This window comes from Passer domesticus, chromosome 6 (assembly GCF_036417665.1).
Source record: "Passer domesticus isolate bPasDom1 chromosome 6, bPasDom1.hap1, whole genome shotgun sequence".
In the NCBI taxonomy this organism is placed as follows: domain Eukaryota; kingdom Metazoa; phylum Chordata; class Aves; order Passeriformes; family Passeridae; genus Passer; species Passer domesticus.
Genome location: NC_087479.1, coordinates 15249064 through 15267900, shown reverse-complemented (window position 1 = coordinate 15267900; position 18837 = coordinate 15249064). Strand labels below are relative to the sequence as shown.

At 41.7% G+C, this 18837-nt stretch overlaps 1 protein-coding gene across 3 annotated transcripts; it reads right to left on the bottom strand.

The window, feature by feature from the left end:
• Positions 1 to 2397: 2397 nt before the first annotated feature.
• On the bottom strand, positions 2398 to 11769 carry LOC135302693 (alpha-1-antitrypsin-like). Of its 3 annotated transcripts, none has more exons than XM_064423492.1 (6): positions 11617 to 11769; positions 10784 to 10901; positions 6181 to 6846; positions 4950 to 5220; positions 3211 to 3358; positions 2398 to 2639 (listed from the first exon to the last, which is right to left on the bottom strand). In XM_064423492.1, the coding sequence occupies exons 3-6, from the start codon at positions 6827 to 6829 to the stop codon at positions 2445 to 2447; spliced, it is 1263 nt and encodes a 420-aa protein (XP_064279562.1). In that variant the 5' UTR covers positions 6830 to 6846; positions 10784 to 10901; positions 11617 to 11769; the 3' UTR covers positions 2398 to 2444. The 3 variants fall into 3 exon arrangements, with proteins under 3 accessions (XP_064279562.1, XP_064279563.1, XP_064279564.1); XM_064423493.1 differs by having other exon boundaries at positions 10802 to 10901; XM_064423494.1 differs by lacking the exon at positions 10784 to 10901.
• Positions 11770 to 18837: the final 7068 nt, after the last annotated feature.

Below are 18837 nucleotides of genomic sequence, written 5' to 3'. Positions count from 1 at the left end.
CAGGAGGGAGAGTGGGAGGCTGCGAAAAAGAGCTGGTCCAGAGGGGAAATGGGAAGAGCGAGTGTAATGAGGAAAACCTGTTTTGTTGCTTGCAGACGAGAGCAGGATTAAGAGAGCAGGGCTTGGTGGATGGGGGAGAGATGAGAAGGGGCCGCATCACCTCCAGCACAGCACGGGTGTGGGCAGGGAGCAAGCTGTCTGCTGCTCTTTTGTGCTCCATGTGGTGCCTGCCTCTTCTTAGCACTGTCTCTGGCAAATCCTGCAGTGGAAAATCACAGCATGCTGCCAGTGCAGCAGGAGCTACTGCCTGATGAAGCGAGTCTCGCAAACGGCTCGTGGGCACCGATGGATGGGCAGGAAATCCCGCGTGGGAGCCCCTCCCCAGCGCCCCTCCCGCGGCTGGCACCGCTCTGTGCCCCAAAACCTCCCCGAAACATTTCACAGGCATGGAGGGATTGGGTAAGAGATGCAGTGAGAGGAGAAGCACAAACTGAGAAGCCTCCCTCCTACTGCCCCCTGGGCTCTTCTGCCTGGAATAGGTGAGGAAACATAATTCCGGCATCCTGCTTGTGAAGGGGGCATGTCTGTGAGGGCACCAAGGCACTGATGGTAGGAAAGGAAGAAATCTCAGCCTGCAAAAGCTGGTTGAGCTTAGGTGGGAAATTCTCTTCAATTCTCTCCCAGAACCACATGGGGACAACTTTCCTCCTACTATGCTGTATTTCTATGTTTATGTCTCCATCCACTTCAAAGTGCTTTACAAGGGAGCAAGGAATACTTAATTCATCTGTGACCTCTGTTTTTTCCACCCTTCTTGATGTAAACTGAGGATCGCCCTACTAAAATCAATTATTTCCATTTTTTAACTGCAACTCTAGGCAATTCAGTTCATAACTAAGGATCTCGCCTCTTTGAGCTCTCTACCCCTTAAAGGTTTTCCTGTTGTTTTACTGGATGCCTGTTGTAGGAGTGATAAGAGCTCAAACTGACCCCACAGAGGCTGGGCCCTCCAACTGTATTTAAGGGAGATGAAAAGCCTGCAGTCAGGTGGGGGGCCTCATTAATTACTGCTGTGTGGGCATTGGGCTACAAAGGCACCCAAACAGATAGAGGAATATGGAGGAATGTGCCAGAAAAGTACTTGTATCTTTGTCAAAGTGAGTTCTGCCTTCAATGCTATGGATTGTTGATATATTCTTCTATACTGAGACTATTTAGTCAAAAAACACCTTCAAGCATCCTGTTAACAGAGGGTATTTACTAGGAACACAGAGCAGAAAGGGGGCTTTTCTTTAGATTGCAATAGGGGAGTCAAGCTTTGCACCACATTAATAAAATCACGCTTTCTCTTAATTTCGCAGAGTGCACAAGAACTTGCTGAGGTTGTGTTTGCTTCCCAAGCCTTTGACTGCTCCCAGCATCATTGGCAATGACATGACACCATTTCATCTCTTCCCAAACCCCACAGCTTTAGGGAAAACAGACCCAATTGTACTCATTCTGATACCAGTTGCCAAGGCAAGTCCATTGAAGGTGGTTCCCAGCCACTCTTCAGGCTGCCCTATGTTCTACCTATGTGCTTGTCATCCCCACCTGGGTCAGATGATTTGCTTATTGCATGCTCCTTGCTTACATTTTTGGCTGTAAAAGGACAAAAGCATTTGAAAGATGTCTGGTTTTCCAGAGTCTCCTTTTCTGTTTTTCACAAATCTGGGCTGACAGTATGCTTGAGTAATTGAGATCCACATACTTCACCTTCCTATTCAGCTACGTCCTCCTTCTCACCACTTATGGATACATATGTGAGGAGTCAGTAACTCCATCTAAATCTGTGAAATTGGTAACACGTGGTGAACATCAGATTCAAGGCAAATTTGATCCTCCTGCTCCCTTTTAAGCTGCCAGATAGTGAGGAAGATTTGCTTCTAGATTGATACTAAGAATGATAAAAGGTTTCTGGTACAGAAGACTGTTGAAGACAGCTTTTCACATTCCCAGTGCTGTCTCCATTAGAAGCTTCAGGTTTCTGTGATCCTGCAATGTGGATCCCATTGTTCTCATCTCAGATTTACTTCTGGTAAATTGCAACCACTTCTGCTTTGTTTGCAATAATGTTCATAATTTTACCTGCTGACTACCTTGTATTAAGGAGGGGTCTTCCATGGTAAATAAACATTTCTTTCCAAATGCTGGCAAAGATTAGGTCTTTCCTTGTCTTTCAGCCAGGTAAAAAAGGGATTATTTTCTAGCTGAACTTAACTTAAAAGAATTTCTTTCCTCCTCTTCAACAAATGTCATGGTCAATACCAATAGTTTTTGATGATGACATAAAATAAAAACTGTTACCAACAAAGAACCATATGTGAGCTGGTACAAATGGAAATAAATCATGTCATGCATTTTCACATCTTTAATTAGTAGTAGTAAACAAAATTCATGTCACTTCAGCTAGTGATAGTTGGGTTAACTATTTTTCCTATGAAGAGTGTACTGTTTGTATCTCTGTCAAAAATCAGCATGAGGAAGGGATGGCTGAATTCAATGGTTGGAGGAAAAGCCATTGGCATTATTTCAACAGCAGTTGCTGCTGCTGCCTCAGTACCTTTCTCATCAACATCCAGAGAAGCCTTGTGGACAACCTAGGAAAAAAGAAAATAGAGTCACTCTGGGCAGTCAACAGCCTCTTGAGAAATTAATCAGAGTAGTTTTAAAGCAGCCCTGCTTTGGGGGATCCACTGAAAAGTGAGTAGAGGCAGAAGAGCTCTATTGTTGTAGTCATGGCTGCTTGAATGAGGGTTAGGGTGGAGCTAAGGAAATCTCCTAAAAAAAGTCCAAAATACTGGATGAAGAATAGAGGCTCCGCCTGTAATTGTGTATCTGTGCCTCCAAAACTGAGCCTCCAGGGTGAGAAGTTCAGGTTGTGCTGTGCCTGGGAGCATTAGTGGTTTTCCTTGAGGAATCGGGAGTTGATGCTCCTCTCATGTTTCAGATACTGCCCCAAAAAATCTTGGCCAATACCATTCTTGGTAAAAAACAGACATGCAGAAATCTAATCTGATCTCCAGTGCCACCAAGAGCCAATCTCCTTTTGTAAGCTGGTGACCCAGCTGCAGGCATGTTGGGAAGCTGGGAGCTGTATATACCTGGTGTTTCTGGATGCTACCACTGATGGATTTTCCTGCATGTTTGTGAAAGAAGGAAAATACTTACTTTGGAAACCTTCAGATCTGGGGTGCCAGTGATGCCAGAGAGATCTGCCTGGTTGGTGAACACATCCACAATTCCCATCTTCCTTAGGGTGTTACTTATTTCATAGCTCCCAGAAATAGAAAATTTGGGGAAGTAGAGGTTCATAAAGCTGTTAGGTGGAAGAGAAACATGGAAGGTGGTGAGAAGGATTTTTCAGCAATATAAACAATGGTGAGAAATCTGTTTAATTCCCATGAGCATCAAATTCCAGGGGTTTGGACCCTGAATGTACAGTGCGCACCAATTCAATTGCTGGTGCTTTTCATGGTGATACAAGCACTAAAATACTTAGTAATAAAAACAGCAATCATAGTAGTATATATCTGGTGTTTTGTTCCAGGAAATCTGAGAGCACTCGACAGTAGCAAGAGCCCCTCTTTACAGGCAGAGACAAAGGATATGTTGCTCAAGAAGGTGAAGAGCTGAAGAGAAGTCCTGACAAAGTCTGCCTGGGGAGAAGTGTGGCAAATCCCAGCGTTTTGAATCAAATAAGTATTTTTGGCATAACTGGGTCATTTGGCATGGCCCCAGGAAAGGTCTGCTTCCTGCTGCCTGCACATTTGGTTTCCATGTCCTCTAATTGTCTTCCTCCTCTGGGCTGGCCATGATCAAGTTTGCCTTTGACTGTGAGCTGTCTGTAGGCAGCCCCTGCTAAGTGTGATTTCTGTTGGGTTTCTTTTCACACTGTGCGTAGGGGTCCTCAGTCACCCACAGCAGCAATTACCCTTTAGGTAGCTTAAGTTTTTTGCTGTCTTGCAACAAAACAGTAGAACAAAAATTGCCATTTGGTTCTCCCAGTTTCTCTCATGAAGAGCTTATTCCTATATTGATCCTAAATGACCTTGCACCACAAATTCATTTAGATAAGGGTTTTCCTGATATTGCAGCTGAGAATGATACATTTTAATTTTGATATCTGAGGTATCAGATTATTAGCTCATATCCAGTTTGCTACCCATTATGTTTTTACTAACTGTGTTGGTATTTCTGTGATGATGCACTGAGATATATGGGTGTGAACTGCACAGCCTTATTAGTTGTGAATTAGGGCAGTGTAGTGCTTGGTAAATTAGGCATGTATGAACTTGATATTACTCATCTACTGTTGCTGAAATCTCTCCCAGACAAACAAGGTTGTAAAATGCATTAGCTGATGTTGGTGTCAATGGTTGAAGCTAACAGAAACTCATTAGATATTTATAGTTTCAAAACAAAATGCCAGAAAATCAGGACATCCACAGTTAATCAGTTGCCTGTTCTAACAACTGAATGCTGCAGGATAATTGTGTAGGACATATCATACCTGTAAATACTACTACAAACTGTGTAAGTTATGCTTTATTTAAGGTTCAGACTTATGCCTGAGTCACAGTGTATCAGTGACATAAGAAGATTTGGCTTAAAATTGCAACCATTCCTCTCAGTTCATGGAGTATTTTAGAAACACCAATCTAGGCTTGCTGTTCCTTAGAGAGGAATAGGATGGTCTCTGCTCTGATTAGGAGAGCAGCAAGTCACTCAGCCACCAACAAAAGAATAGTTAAATACCAACCAGCTGCAAGATTTTTACAACTAGGGCACATGAGCCAAAAATAACCCACTCAGTTCCCAGAATCACCACACTCACAGTGTTTGCATTCCCCAAAAAGAAAAAGATACTATAAATTAGGTGCCACTACAGCTGACTGCCAGAAGATTACCTCTGGAAGAGATGGTCTGACCATTTCTGGATGATTTCCTTGTCCAGAATTTGCTCTAACCGCTTCATTTTCCCTTTTGCTGGCAGAACCAGAAATGCAGTAGCACTGCCATTATAGTGCAGCCGTACCACTGTGCATGACAGCTCCTCATCAAAGTAGAAGTCAAATGTGCCCATCTGGTACATCATAGGGACTTTCACAGTCGTTTCAGCATCCACAAAGAACTCCCTTTCTTCAGTATGCTCTGCTTTAAAAGGCTTTTCCCAGCTGCCTGATAGAGAGAAGGAGAATATAACTGAACATCCAATCTTCTATCTCATCATAGACTAAACTTTTTATAGCTAGTAGTAATATTCACCTGTTTCTCCATGTGTTAAATACTGAATTTTCAAATTCAGTTTAGAATGTATATCACAGTAATGCAATGACCTTTTACCTGTTCAAAAGAGTGCATTGTATTCCACTTTCAATTTATGTTTCAGATGCCAGTAATTAAATAATTAGGTGGGTTTTTTTGGTACGTACCACTGCTTTTCTGTTTAGGAGATCTAAGTGGCCTTTATGTAAACATCATCTGTGTACTCACATACTTCATACAATTAAGTTCTATTGACTTTAATCATAAGCCTCAATTTGTAGATGAAATAATGTAGGATCTCATATCTGAGTGGTGTTATGTCAGGCTTAAGGGCACATCTAACCCACTTCAGAAATGTCCATTGTTTCTGCTTTGTTCCTTAAAATTTTCTCCCCTATTCATCACTAGCTTCTCCCATATATAAATGTTAGTGTGCATGTATAAAGGACTCTGACAGGGGAAAAAAAAAGGAGTATGTAGTAATTTAGGCTATTGAATTATGCATAATTTAAAAAGAGGCATTAGATCATATGTAAGTCTCAGTGTCTTCACTGAAAATTAGAAGAATATGGGACAATTGGAGTTATGGTCAAACCCAGGAACACCAGCTCAGGCTGCATGGAAGGCTGTGGCTTTGAACAGAGCTCCTAGAGCTGTCACAAAGAGAAACAAGACTGTGTGGCCTCCAGCTGCCTCCCCGTTACCTGCCTCCTGTTACCTCTCCACCACCTCCCCTATGCCTTTAGGGGATCTTCTGGCCCAGCAAGGAGCATTGGAAACTTCCCCTAGACCAGTTTTTAGTTGAGGTAGGTGACATTAGATTTGTTGATAAGCATGAATAGTGAGAATGTGAACCCTAGAGGAGAGACTTACCTTTAAAGAAAACAAAGCTAGCCAGAAGCATTACAGTTTGTGGGTCCATGTCCTTGACCAAATTAGTAATTTTCCCATGTGTTTTCTTCTCTATATAATCATTGATCTGCTGTTCAGCTTCTGTGGGTTTGTTAAAGTCAGTTGCAAAAGCCTCCAGCTGGTACAGAGCTTTGGCATCATCTAAAAACTCTTTTAGGAGTTTCAGCTTCTCTGTTACAAAGATGGCATTGCCCATGTTGAGCTGGACTCCACCCTCAGGATGGTTCAGCATGTGGATTAGGTTGTGGAAGCCTTCATGTATCTCTTTCTCCTGAATCTCTGTAGTGTTGAAGGCGAGTCCTTCCAGGATCTGAGCCTGTGTGGCTGATCTGGCCCCAAGGGCCAGCATTGCAAAGGCAGTGGAGATGCTCACAGGGGAGAAGAAAATGTTCTTATTCGGTGCCTCCTGGGTAACCTCCCTAAAAAACTGGAATGCAAAGTCAGCATTGTTTGGCACAAGTTTGAGGCAAGCCATCGCTTCACCTCCGTGATGTATGTGGTGTTTAGGGTCATTTGGGTCGTGTCCATTGTGGTCACTGGGTGGGAGCTGGCTGTGGGCAACAGTGTGAAACCCAGCCAGTAGCAAACTTAGGTAGAATGTGGTCTTCATGTTCTTGTATTAAAATCCTAAAGAAAAAAAAAATAGGAGATGATGTTACTGAGATAAGTAAATTAATTGAGTAGAAAGAGTTATTCTGTCATTACCACTGAATTGAAAAGTCTTATCTCTTTCTTTTGTCCTCAGTTTCCATGTTCTCCAATTCTTGCCAGAATTTTTTTTTAAATTTTCCCAGGCCTCCTGGCAAGTCTCCGCCAACTCTTTCTGCCACCCCCACCCTAAATACCTGCAAAGACAAAATTCAGCATGGATTATTTGAATACACAGCACCCTCAGCAGGCTGGAGAATGGAGCATATCCCATCACAAAACACCTCTTAGCTAATAGCTGAAAGGCTGTGGTGCAACTCTGCTTTTGACACTAATGGTCTGAATAATTCCTTAAAATTTCATCATAGAAGTCTGGTGTCTTGTTTAGGGGAGAAAGAGGACATTTGTGCAAGTGAGCAGCAATCAGTAGCTACATGGAAACAGACTCTGAGCAAACAGGCAGGCAGGAGGTCTTTAAGTAAACTTTTGATCAGGTTGATAAGGTGTCCGGTTTAAAGAAAGGGCAAATAATGGGGGCTGTTCTTCAATAGCAAACCAGATATAAACACCTGCCTCTCTAAGGAATAGATGGGTTTTTTTCTAAATAGAAATAATGTAATATTTTAAATAAGAACCTGAAACAATGTGCTGTCTCTTACACAAAACTGTTGGAGAGGGTTCATTTTCAGCACAGCAGAAGCAGTCAATGCCATTAACAAAGAACAAGGCCTTATTTTTATCAGCTGCTCCACTGGTCAAAGGGCAAAGTGTTTATCAATGTGTTACACTTGGCTGTGGTAGCCACGTTTCATTGCAGGGCTGACACTCTGCACTGGATAAGCTCTTGAAAAGAGACCTTGGAAATGGGGATATGAATGTCCCAATAGGCCTCATTTCTGAGGAGGAATCTAGGGCAAAGAAATGGTGCAAGAGTTGCACAGGGTTTGAGGAGATAATGAGCCAGATTTGCTAAAATTGTGCACAGAGAGACGTGTTACACCAATTGCACCTTTCATCTCTGGCATGACTCAACTTGAGAGACTCATCAGCAAGTGCTGTGCTTATGGTCCTGCTTTCTCTGTATCATCAGAGGGAGCAATTTGTATTAGTAGTTCAATATCACTTACAGATAGACTCATGAGAACAACAAAACATTTTCAAGCTATAATCAAATATTCAAACATTTATATGTTTGTTATAAGTAATTTTAAAAAGCAGGCCTATTTGCAATAACAGCATTACTGACAAGTGTAAGAACTATAAGGGTTGGGTTCTTGGCAGCTACATTTTCAATTACTGTACACAGTAGTTTTAAATTATAGTTTGGTCTCTTCTGATTTTGACATTGAAATAATTCTTGATGTATCTAGATACTTTTAACTCAACACAAGAGCTCCTGTTCTGAGTTTTTAGAACTGCTATCAGTGAGCCAGTGTATTAGTCAGACTTTGAAGAGAAATCAACTCCCAAACAAAAGCATCAGAGCTAAGTCTAATCTTTTTCCACATATCCAGCAGGCTGATTCAGAAGTTGCCTGTGGATAAATTATTTACTATGAACTATTTACTCAGCTGCAGTCATAATTTATTAAGAATAACATGAATACCAAAAAAGAGAAACATTTCATTTTAAACATAAGTTACCACCTGTTCTCTATCTCATCACATTTAATATTTATTACAAAATATGACATGTGATAGATTGGCTTTTCTATGTACGCCTCAAACTGCCAATTATATTTATTTGGAATGCAAAGCAGAGAGAGATTTTAACTGGCTTGATCTCAAAATTATGGTAAAAAGGATATAGAATAGTTTTGCTATAAGGACTCTGTAAAATATTAATTACAGTTTTTTGAAGGTAATTTTCCCTATCCTGATATTTTTTTCTCTATGTAGTTACAACATGTTCACATTTTGTGGTTAATTTATGTACTTTCATGGAATTAATTTCATTTTATTACAGCTCTGAATTCACAGATAATTAAATACAATCTGAATCATCCATCTGTTACTCAATACTGGCCAATCACAAACAGTCAAGACTCATGAGTCAGACCTCACAAAAATCTTGATAATGGTTAGTTTTAAAGGCATAAGATTATAAAAGACTTAGCAGCTGTGATTTGTAGAGGTCTTTTTTTTGTTGTTTAAGCTTTCAAGATAGAAGTGGTTCTCTTCATTAGTCCCTGTTTTGAAACCTAAAGGTACTTTTATAATAAAATTTGCACCTTCTCAACCTTCAGAATATGATTATGCATTTTTATTTCATATTTGATACTTACTATTTCATTTCACGTTATTGTGGCTTCTGGGTTAGCAAGTGATCAACTACTGACAAATTGACAACCGACACCATTTCAGCAGGAAATAGAAGATGCAGATTCTCATATGGTCCTAAAGACTGATGGATTTTCCTATGGAGCATAGTTGCTAATGATTTATTAAAAAGCAAAGGGCTGAGAACCTGTACTGTAAAGCCTTTAGGAAATTCCCAGACTGGAGGAGTTAAGTTTGCAGAAAGCTCTTTAAGACCTTTATAATTTCCAGAAAAAAAACAGTTTATCCATCAACATGGCAGTTGGAATGGAAAGCACTTCAATTCTAGTTCCAAATCTAGCCTGGCTTGTTGAATAGCCTGGCAGGAAACACGTTAACCTCTGCCTCTTTTCTTTGTGTGTGTTACACAGTGACATTTTCTTTGTGGTGTTCAAGAATAGGTGTCTTTAAAGAAGGGCTTTCAGTCAAGTCAGACAATGATACAAGAGCATGCCAGCACTTGGAAGACAGTGTTTGCAGCAATTTATCTGTAATAGATTTGGTGATAACATTTGCTCAATATATTACCTCTTCCCTAGCACACAATATTCCTTACCATGTAATTCAGAAAGAAAATGGAGAAGACTGGGATTAGCTGAAGTTACCTTAGAATAATTCCACCAGAAAACCAGGGAATGGGCTGGACTGAGTTTTCTGTCTGACAGAACTTGCTTCTTTATGGGTATAGGTATTTTGTCCATTTTAGGGCTGATTTCTGTCTCTATGATTTGAAAAGATTCTGGAGAAAACTTTCTGCCTTTAGAGTCCCATACAATATTCCAGGAGATGAATATTCATCCCATACTACTCCCATAAGGGGTCCTCACTGATAATCTCATTTCAGGCAACATGAAAATTTCTACTACTCAAAAACATATGAAGGCATAAATAGAAAAGCTGTTTGCTCACCAGATGGTGCTACTTCCCTCCTGATTGTTTCTGAAGAATGGAATCTGAGAAATTTGTTTCCTGAAAGCAACACTGTAGGGGCACTAGGCACGTCAAGTCACAGCACCACAACCACCAGTGGTGTATGCTGAACTAAATATCAGCTATTTAGAGACTTGTAAAAAGAATCACCCAAACACACAAAAAAAAATCACAAAAGAAAGACTTGACTAGCCATAACTGTGTGTGAGAACATGACCTCAGAAGCCAGGTCAGGCCTCTGAGGTCATGAAGCTTCATAGGTCCAGGACCACTACTCAAAGGAGCACCACAAACTCACCTGTGCTTTCCTGCCTGGCCAGAAAGCTGTACTTATTTAATCATATGCACCTGAACAGGTTCAAGGCCTGTTCCAGGTGATCATCTAGACATTCTCTTCTCTTGTCATTCAGAGTTTCAATACCTCTATGCCTGAGCCCCTGAGGAGATTGCAAACACAAGCCAAGGCAATTGGACTGTTCAGAGAATCCATCCACAGTGAATATTTCATTAAAAGTAATTCCTTTTGCAGCAGAAATGTGGAAGCCTAGTTTACATTATCCTTTAGAAATGTATGTGACTGTTCATTCTCAGGGCTGATTTGTGTTTTTTCTATCTTCTCTGAGCCAGCTTAGCTTTGGAGAACTCACCCAAAAAGTGGCATCACCCACCTCTAAGGCTCCTTTTACCTGGAAACAGGTGAACATGAGCTCTCACTCTTCTACCAGGCCACCATGAGTATTTGCTGTTGAACCAGAGTTACTGCACACACCCAGGGATGAAGCATAACTGATGCCAAAAGAATAAAAAGTAGACAAAAAAGAATGAGTGCAGTGGTTAGGATAGAGGAGATTTTCTTCTCTCTGCAAGAACAGATCAAACCAGGTTCTCAGTTTCTACATTCCACTGTACGTCTGATCACAGGCTGGTTTCTGGCTCATTAAAAACCTCGACCTCACTGTGATCTGAACATGTGAAAATCACCAATTTCTCCACTTCCATCTCAATGGGCCTGATGATTACCTCAATAATGTATTGTCTAAAACAGAAGCAGACTTTAGATACACCATTCCCTAAGCAATGGTATTTTTTGTAGAACTTCAGTATAAAAATAACCAGAATTACTTAAAAAGAAGCACCAATATATTAAAAAAAGAGTTCTAAGCACCCATCCTCAGACTCTTAATGAATCAGGAGGTACATGAGGGAAAGTCCTCCTTTTAGGATTTCTTGGCTCCAGAGACCACCTCGCTTTCTGGCAAGACACTCTGCTCTGCTTTTAGATTTTCAATCCTTCTTCCAATAACCTGACAATGTGTAGGCAACTCATTCCCTCAATTGTGATGCCTATGTCCTTTATATCCAGGTGACACAATAAAAACCTCATTATATAGGACAAATTTCAGTATAAGATACAACCCTAGAAAAGATTTAAAATTGATTGCCTTCAACAAGAGGAGACACTTTTAAAGTCTCTTTAGGAAGCAAAAAAATCACTACTTACAGCAGCTCCCTAGGATCCTGCTGTCTTCACCAGGACTACTCTGCAGCTCCCTCTCTTATTTATACAGTTGAATAACATTATGAAAGCAAAACGTCCTCTAGAAAACATTAACCAGGACAGACAAGCGTTATTACTTTAGGAATGGTGAAGAGTAAACAGTGAAGACAATTTTTCTGGGCAGGCACCTGGTTTTTGCTGTATATGCATGGCCAGACCTGACCTTTTCTTAGAACACTCGTAAGAGTCACCCACATTTCTACACATCCTCCTAATGGGAATCTAGCTACTCACTTTGGGAAATGCTTCACATGCATCATTAACTTCTGTAAACTGCATGAGTTCATACAGTAGAAGTAACTGAAGTGAGTGAAATGAAACATATACATAATAGTAGACATGAGTCAAAGGAAAAGACAACTGTGGATGCATGCTGCAGCCAGAACTCAATTCAGTATTTTTCAATGAGGTATTTTGCTTCCTGTATACCAGACTTTTAAATATTTTTTTTTTGCATATTTGTTTTAAATGATACACTATTTCTTAATTACCCACATTGCCATTAATAAGGACCAGTTTCTGGGGACATCCCTTTTAAAGTTAAGGCTGCAGTACTGACATTTGTAGTGGCTGGGGGCTGCTGTAGGGATGGCAGGATGATGGCAGGGATGTGCATCCAGGACCCTGTGGCACTCAGCACACCTCAGGCAGAGTCGTGTCACCTGATGCCTCGTCCAGCAATGGATTGAAGGACAAACTGCTGCCTTGCACTCACAGTGTGGGCTGGCACAAAGTGCAAGCACTGCCAAAGGCAGACAGGGAAGGGCAGGCCAGGACACCAGAGATTGCTTCCACACAGTGCTGGGTTTATGTGGTCAGGCTACCTGTGTTTTACATGACCCCTGTGAGGGTGTGCTCCTGCAGCACCCAGGGAGGGGCAGCCACAGGAACTGTGCTGATGTGGGTATGACTGAGGGTTTGGAAAACTCACAGGTCAGTGAACACCTTCCATCCAGGAGGATCACACCCTTGGGAGGTAGGGGATTCAAGGAGGAAAGGTGCTGTACCTCATAGAATCATTTAGGTTGGTAAATAAATCCAAGACTATAAATTCCAACCATTAACCCAGCACTGAGAACTCCATACTAAACGTTGAGGTTAAGGACCAGATCGACACAGTTGTTAAATACCTCCAAGGATGGTAATGCCACCACTTCCCTGGGCAGCCTGTTCCAGTGCTCATAATCCTTTTGGTGAAGAAATTTTTCCCAATATCCAATCTGAACGTGTCCTGGAACAACTTGAGGCCATTGCCTGTTTGTCTGTCACTTGTTACTTGAGAGAAAAGACCAGCACCCACCTTGATGCAACTTCCTTTCAGGTAGTTCTGGAGAGTGATTAGATCTTCCCTGAGCCTCCTTTTCCCCAGCATGAACTACCCTAGCTCCTCCAGCTGGTCCTCATAAAACTTGTGCTCCAGACCCTTCACCAGCTCCAGAAATCAACAGATTTTCTCTGGACATGCTGAACCACCTCAATGTACTTCTTGTAAAAGAATGCCTTTTATTGTGGTGCACTTAAGGAAGTGTTGAAGAAGGAATCTTTCAAAAAGAAAAGCTTTACAATAGCAGGATAAAAGTTTTGCAAGGATTTTTCTCTGGGACATTCCTCGGGGGTTAGCAGTGGCTGGAAGCATTTCTTCCCCTCTCTTCTCCAGCCTGTATGCCTGCACATGTGAACTTACAGTAGGTACAGCATGGAAGGTTCTGTGCTTTTAGAGCTGCTGGATCTTCTGCCAATCCTTTCCTTCCTGGCTTCTACCTCTTACCTGTGCAAAGGTAAGCACAATAGTTCATTAGAAGTTTTGATCCAGACTGCTAGCAAATGTGACTGAAAAAAGCAGCTGGGCACATGAAGCCTGTTTTTCTGTAAACAAATGAACAATAGCCTCTCAGCTTACAGAAGCTACCTTAAACATATTCAGACTGAAGATGAGTAACATAGTGAGAGAAAAATGAGAGCACAAAAGTTCAGCTATGAATAAAGTTACAAAAAAAAAAGTGAAGGAAAACCCAATCAACTTAATATGACTTTATTTAAGAGCAATTTATTCTTACAACCAGAAGGCCATTCACCTGCTGAAATTCATATGGGAGTGCAAGAGGGAAAATGAAGTAATCTATATCAGTCTCCAATGTTATATCCAATGTGATACCTATTTTCTTTTTTCTCATCTATATAGCAGTTTCATCCAATTATGTAAGCCATCCTGAAATTTGCTGGGACTCTGTTTCAATATTTGATGTCAGAATATGTTGCATAGGAACCTGTAGCTCTCTTTATATGCAGGCAGTAAGGTCATATAGGCACTGCTCTGGTATTCTGAAAGATAGCAATCCTTCCATTTGATCCTCTTGGTCTGCAATATTAGGTGTCTTATTACTTAGAACACCAAGCTCCTCTAAAGTTTTAAATTTATTATTATTATTATTATTATTATTATTATTGAAATATCTTAATAATACTGTTTCATTTTTTTTAGTGAATTGACAACATTAACAAAAGTCATCCAGCATGAATTCCCTTGAAATCAGGCTGGCTGTAGTAAAAAAGAATTAATTATTTAAATTAGAAGAACTGTATGCTTACTTCTGTAGTAGAGAAACACTTTCATATTTTTAAATATTTGACTAATTTCCCTAACAGCCATTTTAAAACACAATGTGTTGTTGCTGTTCTGCTGATGCCCTCTGGAGTACAGAGAGCACAGAGTCCTTCCTATGAGAGTGCTGAGAGTAAATGTCAGCGTGGAGCTGGTGAAAGCTGCATCCCACCCTCCCCAGCCAGGCTGTATTTAATTTGTGGAGCTCTGTGTTTCCAGAGGAAAGGCACCCGTGGTTACATGAAACAGGTCAGTAGTGACCTGCTGGAACAGGTGCCAATACAGATCTGGTACATTTGTGTCAAATGCCTTCTCCAGCGCTTCCAAGTGAGAATACCACAGACCTTCACCTTCAAATTCCTTCTTCTTTGCCTGCCTGCCCCACACAGTAGTTCTGGGCTCACTCCAAGGGGGAATGTCTTGCTCGTACATGAATTCCAGTTCCAGTGAGGGAAGGCACATGCAGTACTGTCCCCTGGGCCCCTGCAGTGAGTCCCTTCCCTTATTGCCAGTCCAGCATCAGTTTCTTTCTGCAATGAAGTCAAGACCTTCTGGGTCCTGAGGAGAGTTATGTTCTATCACTTCCAAAATCTGGCTTGGAGTCTGCTTCCTTCTCTTAGTCTGGGGCTGCACAGTTGCTTTAACCTGACCAAAGTACAGGATGCTGCTGCCAGAGATGAGACATCTCCCTGCATCCGTTCCATCTTTCCAGGATGGCTGATGGTTTCTGGGGGCTGGAGCCCAGGACAATGGGGAGAGGCTGGAGGAACAGATCTTTTCCAGCCTGGAGAAGAGAAGGCCAAGGGAGAGACTGAACTTGCTGTTCTCTTCCACATAACAGGCTGTGCTAGAGAGCAGATGGAGCCAGAGGTGCTCAGTGCTAGGGAGCAGGGTGTGGGATGCAAGCTGTAGCAAGGGAAACACCAATGAGGTCTCTGGAAAGGAGTGTTCACAGGGAGGTGAAATACAAGGGCACATCTCTGTGTGAGGCCATGAAACTGCTGTCCTTGAAGACATCCAAAACCTGCTGGACATGGCCCGGAGCAACCTGAGCTAGATTCCAAGCTGGTGCTGCTGTGAGCAGGTGGTGGGATTGGATGACCTTCCAACATTGGAGGTGCCTTCCAACATAAATTATTCAACTTTTTTAGCAAGAAATTACTGTGAAACCATATTCTCAGGAGTCCCTGTCTCCAGTTGCACTGCAGGTTTGCATTTCATCGTGCAGGGAAACTCCCCTCTGCTTCTCACCACATGAGTCCAGAGGCTTTTCCCTGAAACACTCATCTCCTGGGAAGGTGTCCTGTCCCTGGTCCTCAGGCATGCCCCAGCACAGCCAGCACCAGGGAAGCAGGCAGGCTCCCTCCTGGCTGCCCAGACACAGGCTCTGCCAGAGCACAGCACACAAAATGCACACTGAGAACAAACAAATCTGGTGGGCCATCTGCCGTGCTCCCAGCACGCCCCAGCCATGGCACACACCCCTCCATGGTGCTGCCTGGGCTCAGACTTGCAGCACTGCACAGGACTGGGCTCCCCTCCTCAGAGACTTTGACAGTTCCCAGTACTGACTGAATCCCAGTAGGAATCCATGTAGCTGCCTTGATTTCCCTAGACCTGCCAGTAATTCAGGCCTGCTAATGATACACTTTCTGTAGCCTACGTGATGGAGAGGTGGAAACTGGTGAACCTTGGAACAGGTGAGCTTGAATGGGCTACTTTAAAAAGTTGTTATGAAAGAAATATTTGATATGGCCATTTTCTTTCACATATGTCTGTTACGATGGTAAGTTTTTGGATGTGTCCTTAGTGGGGGGGCTCAAGAAGTTGGGATTTAATTCCATTTACTTTCTAAGTGTGCAAAAAGCTTAACTGCAAGTGTCTCAACAAATCTGATTGGTTGCTGTCTTCTCTTAGGACAAGCTAAAGCATCTCCCAAGATGAAGTTGTGTGATTGCAGTGGGGAGAGCTATCTCTGATAAAATCCTTCAGCACAGGGAAACACAGTTTGGAAAATGTTCAAGTACACACTCATTTGTCTTGAACACATACATTTATTATTGAGTAGATTTATGTTCTTCTTTCTTGAGCCATGAATACAAAATATATGTGAGTGCGTCTGAGAACAAATGGTGACAGTTCTTTACCTTTCACGTGGACAAATCTCCTTCCTCTCTGTGTCTCTTTGCAATTGGATCCCTATGGAGAATCATAGGAAAGAGGAAGATTCAGTGAACCTGTTGCTTCTGTGCTCTAAAATATGTGGTCTGAACATACCCACTGTTAGATCTTTAATTTAGTAATGGTTCCTTCTTTCACTGAAGGAAGGTCCTAGGTTTCTGCAGGTTTAAAATGTCTGCAGACCTCTTGCCCTGAGCTGTGAGATGTGATCCATAAGAGACTTAGACTCTGGAAGCTGCTCAGGGGTTATCAACATCTGTACATGTCATGTGGAAATGCTTTCTGCTTTCAAATCCTCCTTAAAAAGCACATCACCTCTGCTCAGATACCTTTAGATTTCTCTGAAATGGCTAGGAAATTGGAGATTTATGGAAATTGGAGATTTACAGAAATTGGGGACACACAAATACCCAGCAGATGGAAAACATTGATTTTGAACCCCATAAGTCTACCATCTCTTGTGTGTTAGGCTGATTGATCCAGCATTTGCACTGTCTTCTCTTACCCCCAGAATATCATTTTTTGGTCTCATCTTCCATATGTAGTGATTATTAGGCACTTAGACACCTCAGAAATGGGACACTGTGGGTGATAAAACCTGGAACTCTTGGAAGGGCTGTCACATGCCAGGGCCCTCAGGAGCACACATTAACTGCAAACTCCTGCAATTAGGAAATGCCAGGATGCAGGTGGCTGTGCTGTGCTTTTTGGTGAGGGATGGGATTGGTGGAGTCCTGCTCCACTGACAGTGATTTGACATGACATTTCTCCAGAGGTAAAACTCTGAGGCCTCAGTGTTACTTCCAATCACAGATATTCATTTACTTGAAAGAAGCAATATCCAACATTTTCTTCAACAAGGTGCTTTTCCTGAAGGAAAATATAAAGATATCTGCACAGAGGGTCTTGAGATGTATTTTTCAGTACCATATGAATTTCTGTATTTCCTAATACTTAAACAGACAGCTGTGCAAATTCAGCACTGATTTAGCTCAGTTTTTAGCTGACATTGAGTATACTTTGCAATTATTTACATGATGGTGATCATGGACATGTAGCAAACACATCGAGCGAGTCTTGACCATCACAAGTAACCTGGGCATGTACAGATACATCCGACACAATCTGGCCAAATAGTGCACTGATAGTAGCAGACAGGAGTTACCCTATGACTTTTGGTGAAGAAAAATTACTTGAAACATCTCTTACACAGTAAAAACGCATTTTCATGATGAGTTTCATTGCTAGTCTTGTTTTGCTTATGATGAGAAGACTTGTATGGTTTTATTTTTACTTCTACCTTCTGTATTACTCCTCAGAAGCTCACTTGGCTTTTGGGAGATGGTGGCCATGGAGGTGACTGGAGATGTCAAGCTCAAAGGAAAAGCCAGGGTTTTGGGGTTTTGAAGGTTTCAGTTTGTGAAAGATCTGATGCTCAGTAGCTGTTTCTAAATATTGCTGTATTTTGGAGACATTTATTCCTGCTCTAGTCAATTTTCTCCAAAGCACAGAGTCTATCCTGTTTATATTATTTCAGCTGTTGAACAGTGTTATAAACCCAGACTCTACGATAAACGTTAACCAGATCAGGGACAAATAATCATTCCTGAGGAATAGCAAATAATGTAGATATTGCCTGCCTTTCTTTTTTTACAAAAGAGAATTTCTAGTTAGGGGAAGGTCAGCTGCATGGTGAAGAGGGAAGAGCCTCTAACATGGTGAAATACTCATGTCAAAACTCATCTTCATCCAGACATGTCAGGTTGCCCAGAGCAACTTCTGAAGCTTTTGCTGAATCTGCTGAATAGTTTCTTCCCTAATACTTTTTAGGTGAAAAAATACAGCATTTAATTTTGATAGTTTCTGAACTGGAACAGTATTTTAGAAACTTCTTTAAAATGTTGTCTGACTTTTACAATACCTCCCTCAGCTCAGTAATTTGCTGCTTTGCAGCTGGGATCAGACAAAACCTGCTGATCTCTTGGAGAATCTTTCAGCTCGTTTACTCAGAAAATGAAAAGTGGTTTTCTGACAATGTTTTTCATCCAAAGGGCAAATCTGAAACTAGTTGTTAGAACTGCTCTGGTGTGGTGTTTCATTCTCTCGGAAGCAGATTTGGGGATGAGACCAGTGGGAATTAAGGAAGGGTGTGGAGGACTATGTACAGGCACCAGCCTGCCTCCAAGGGAAAGGCTCCCATCCCACGCACACTCACTTCAGCTGAGCTGAGTCCTGCTTCTGGTGACTGAAACTCCTGAATGCCATGGAAGTACAAGGAATGGTTGACACAATTGATGCATGTAATATTGCAGTAATCAATTGCTATGAAATATTTTTAATAGTGTTCTTATGAAACCCATTAGCATTTTGGGGTATTTTTT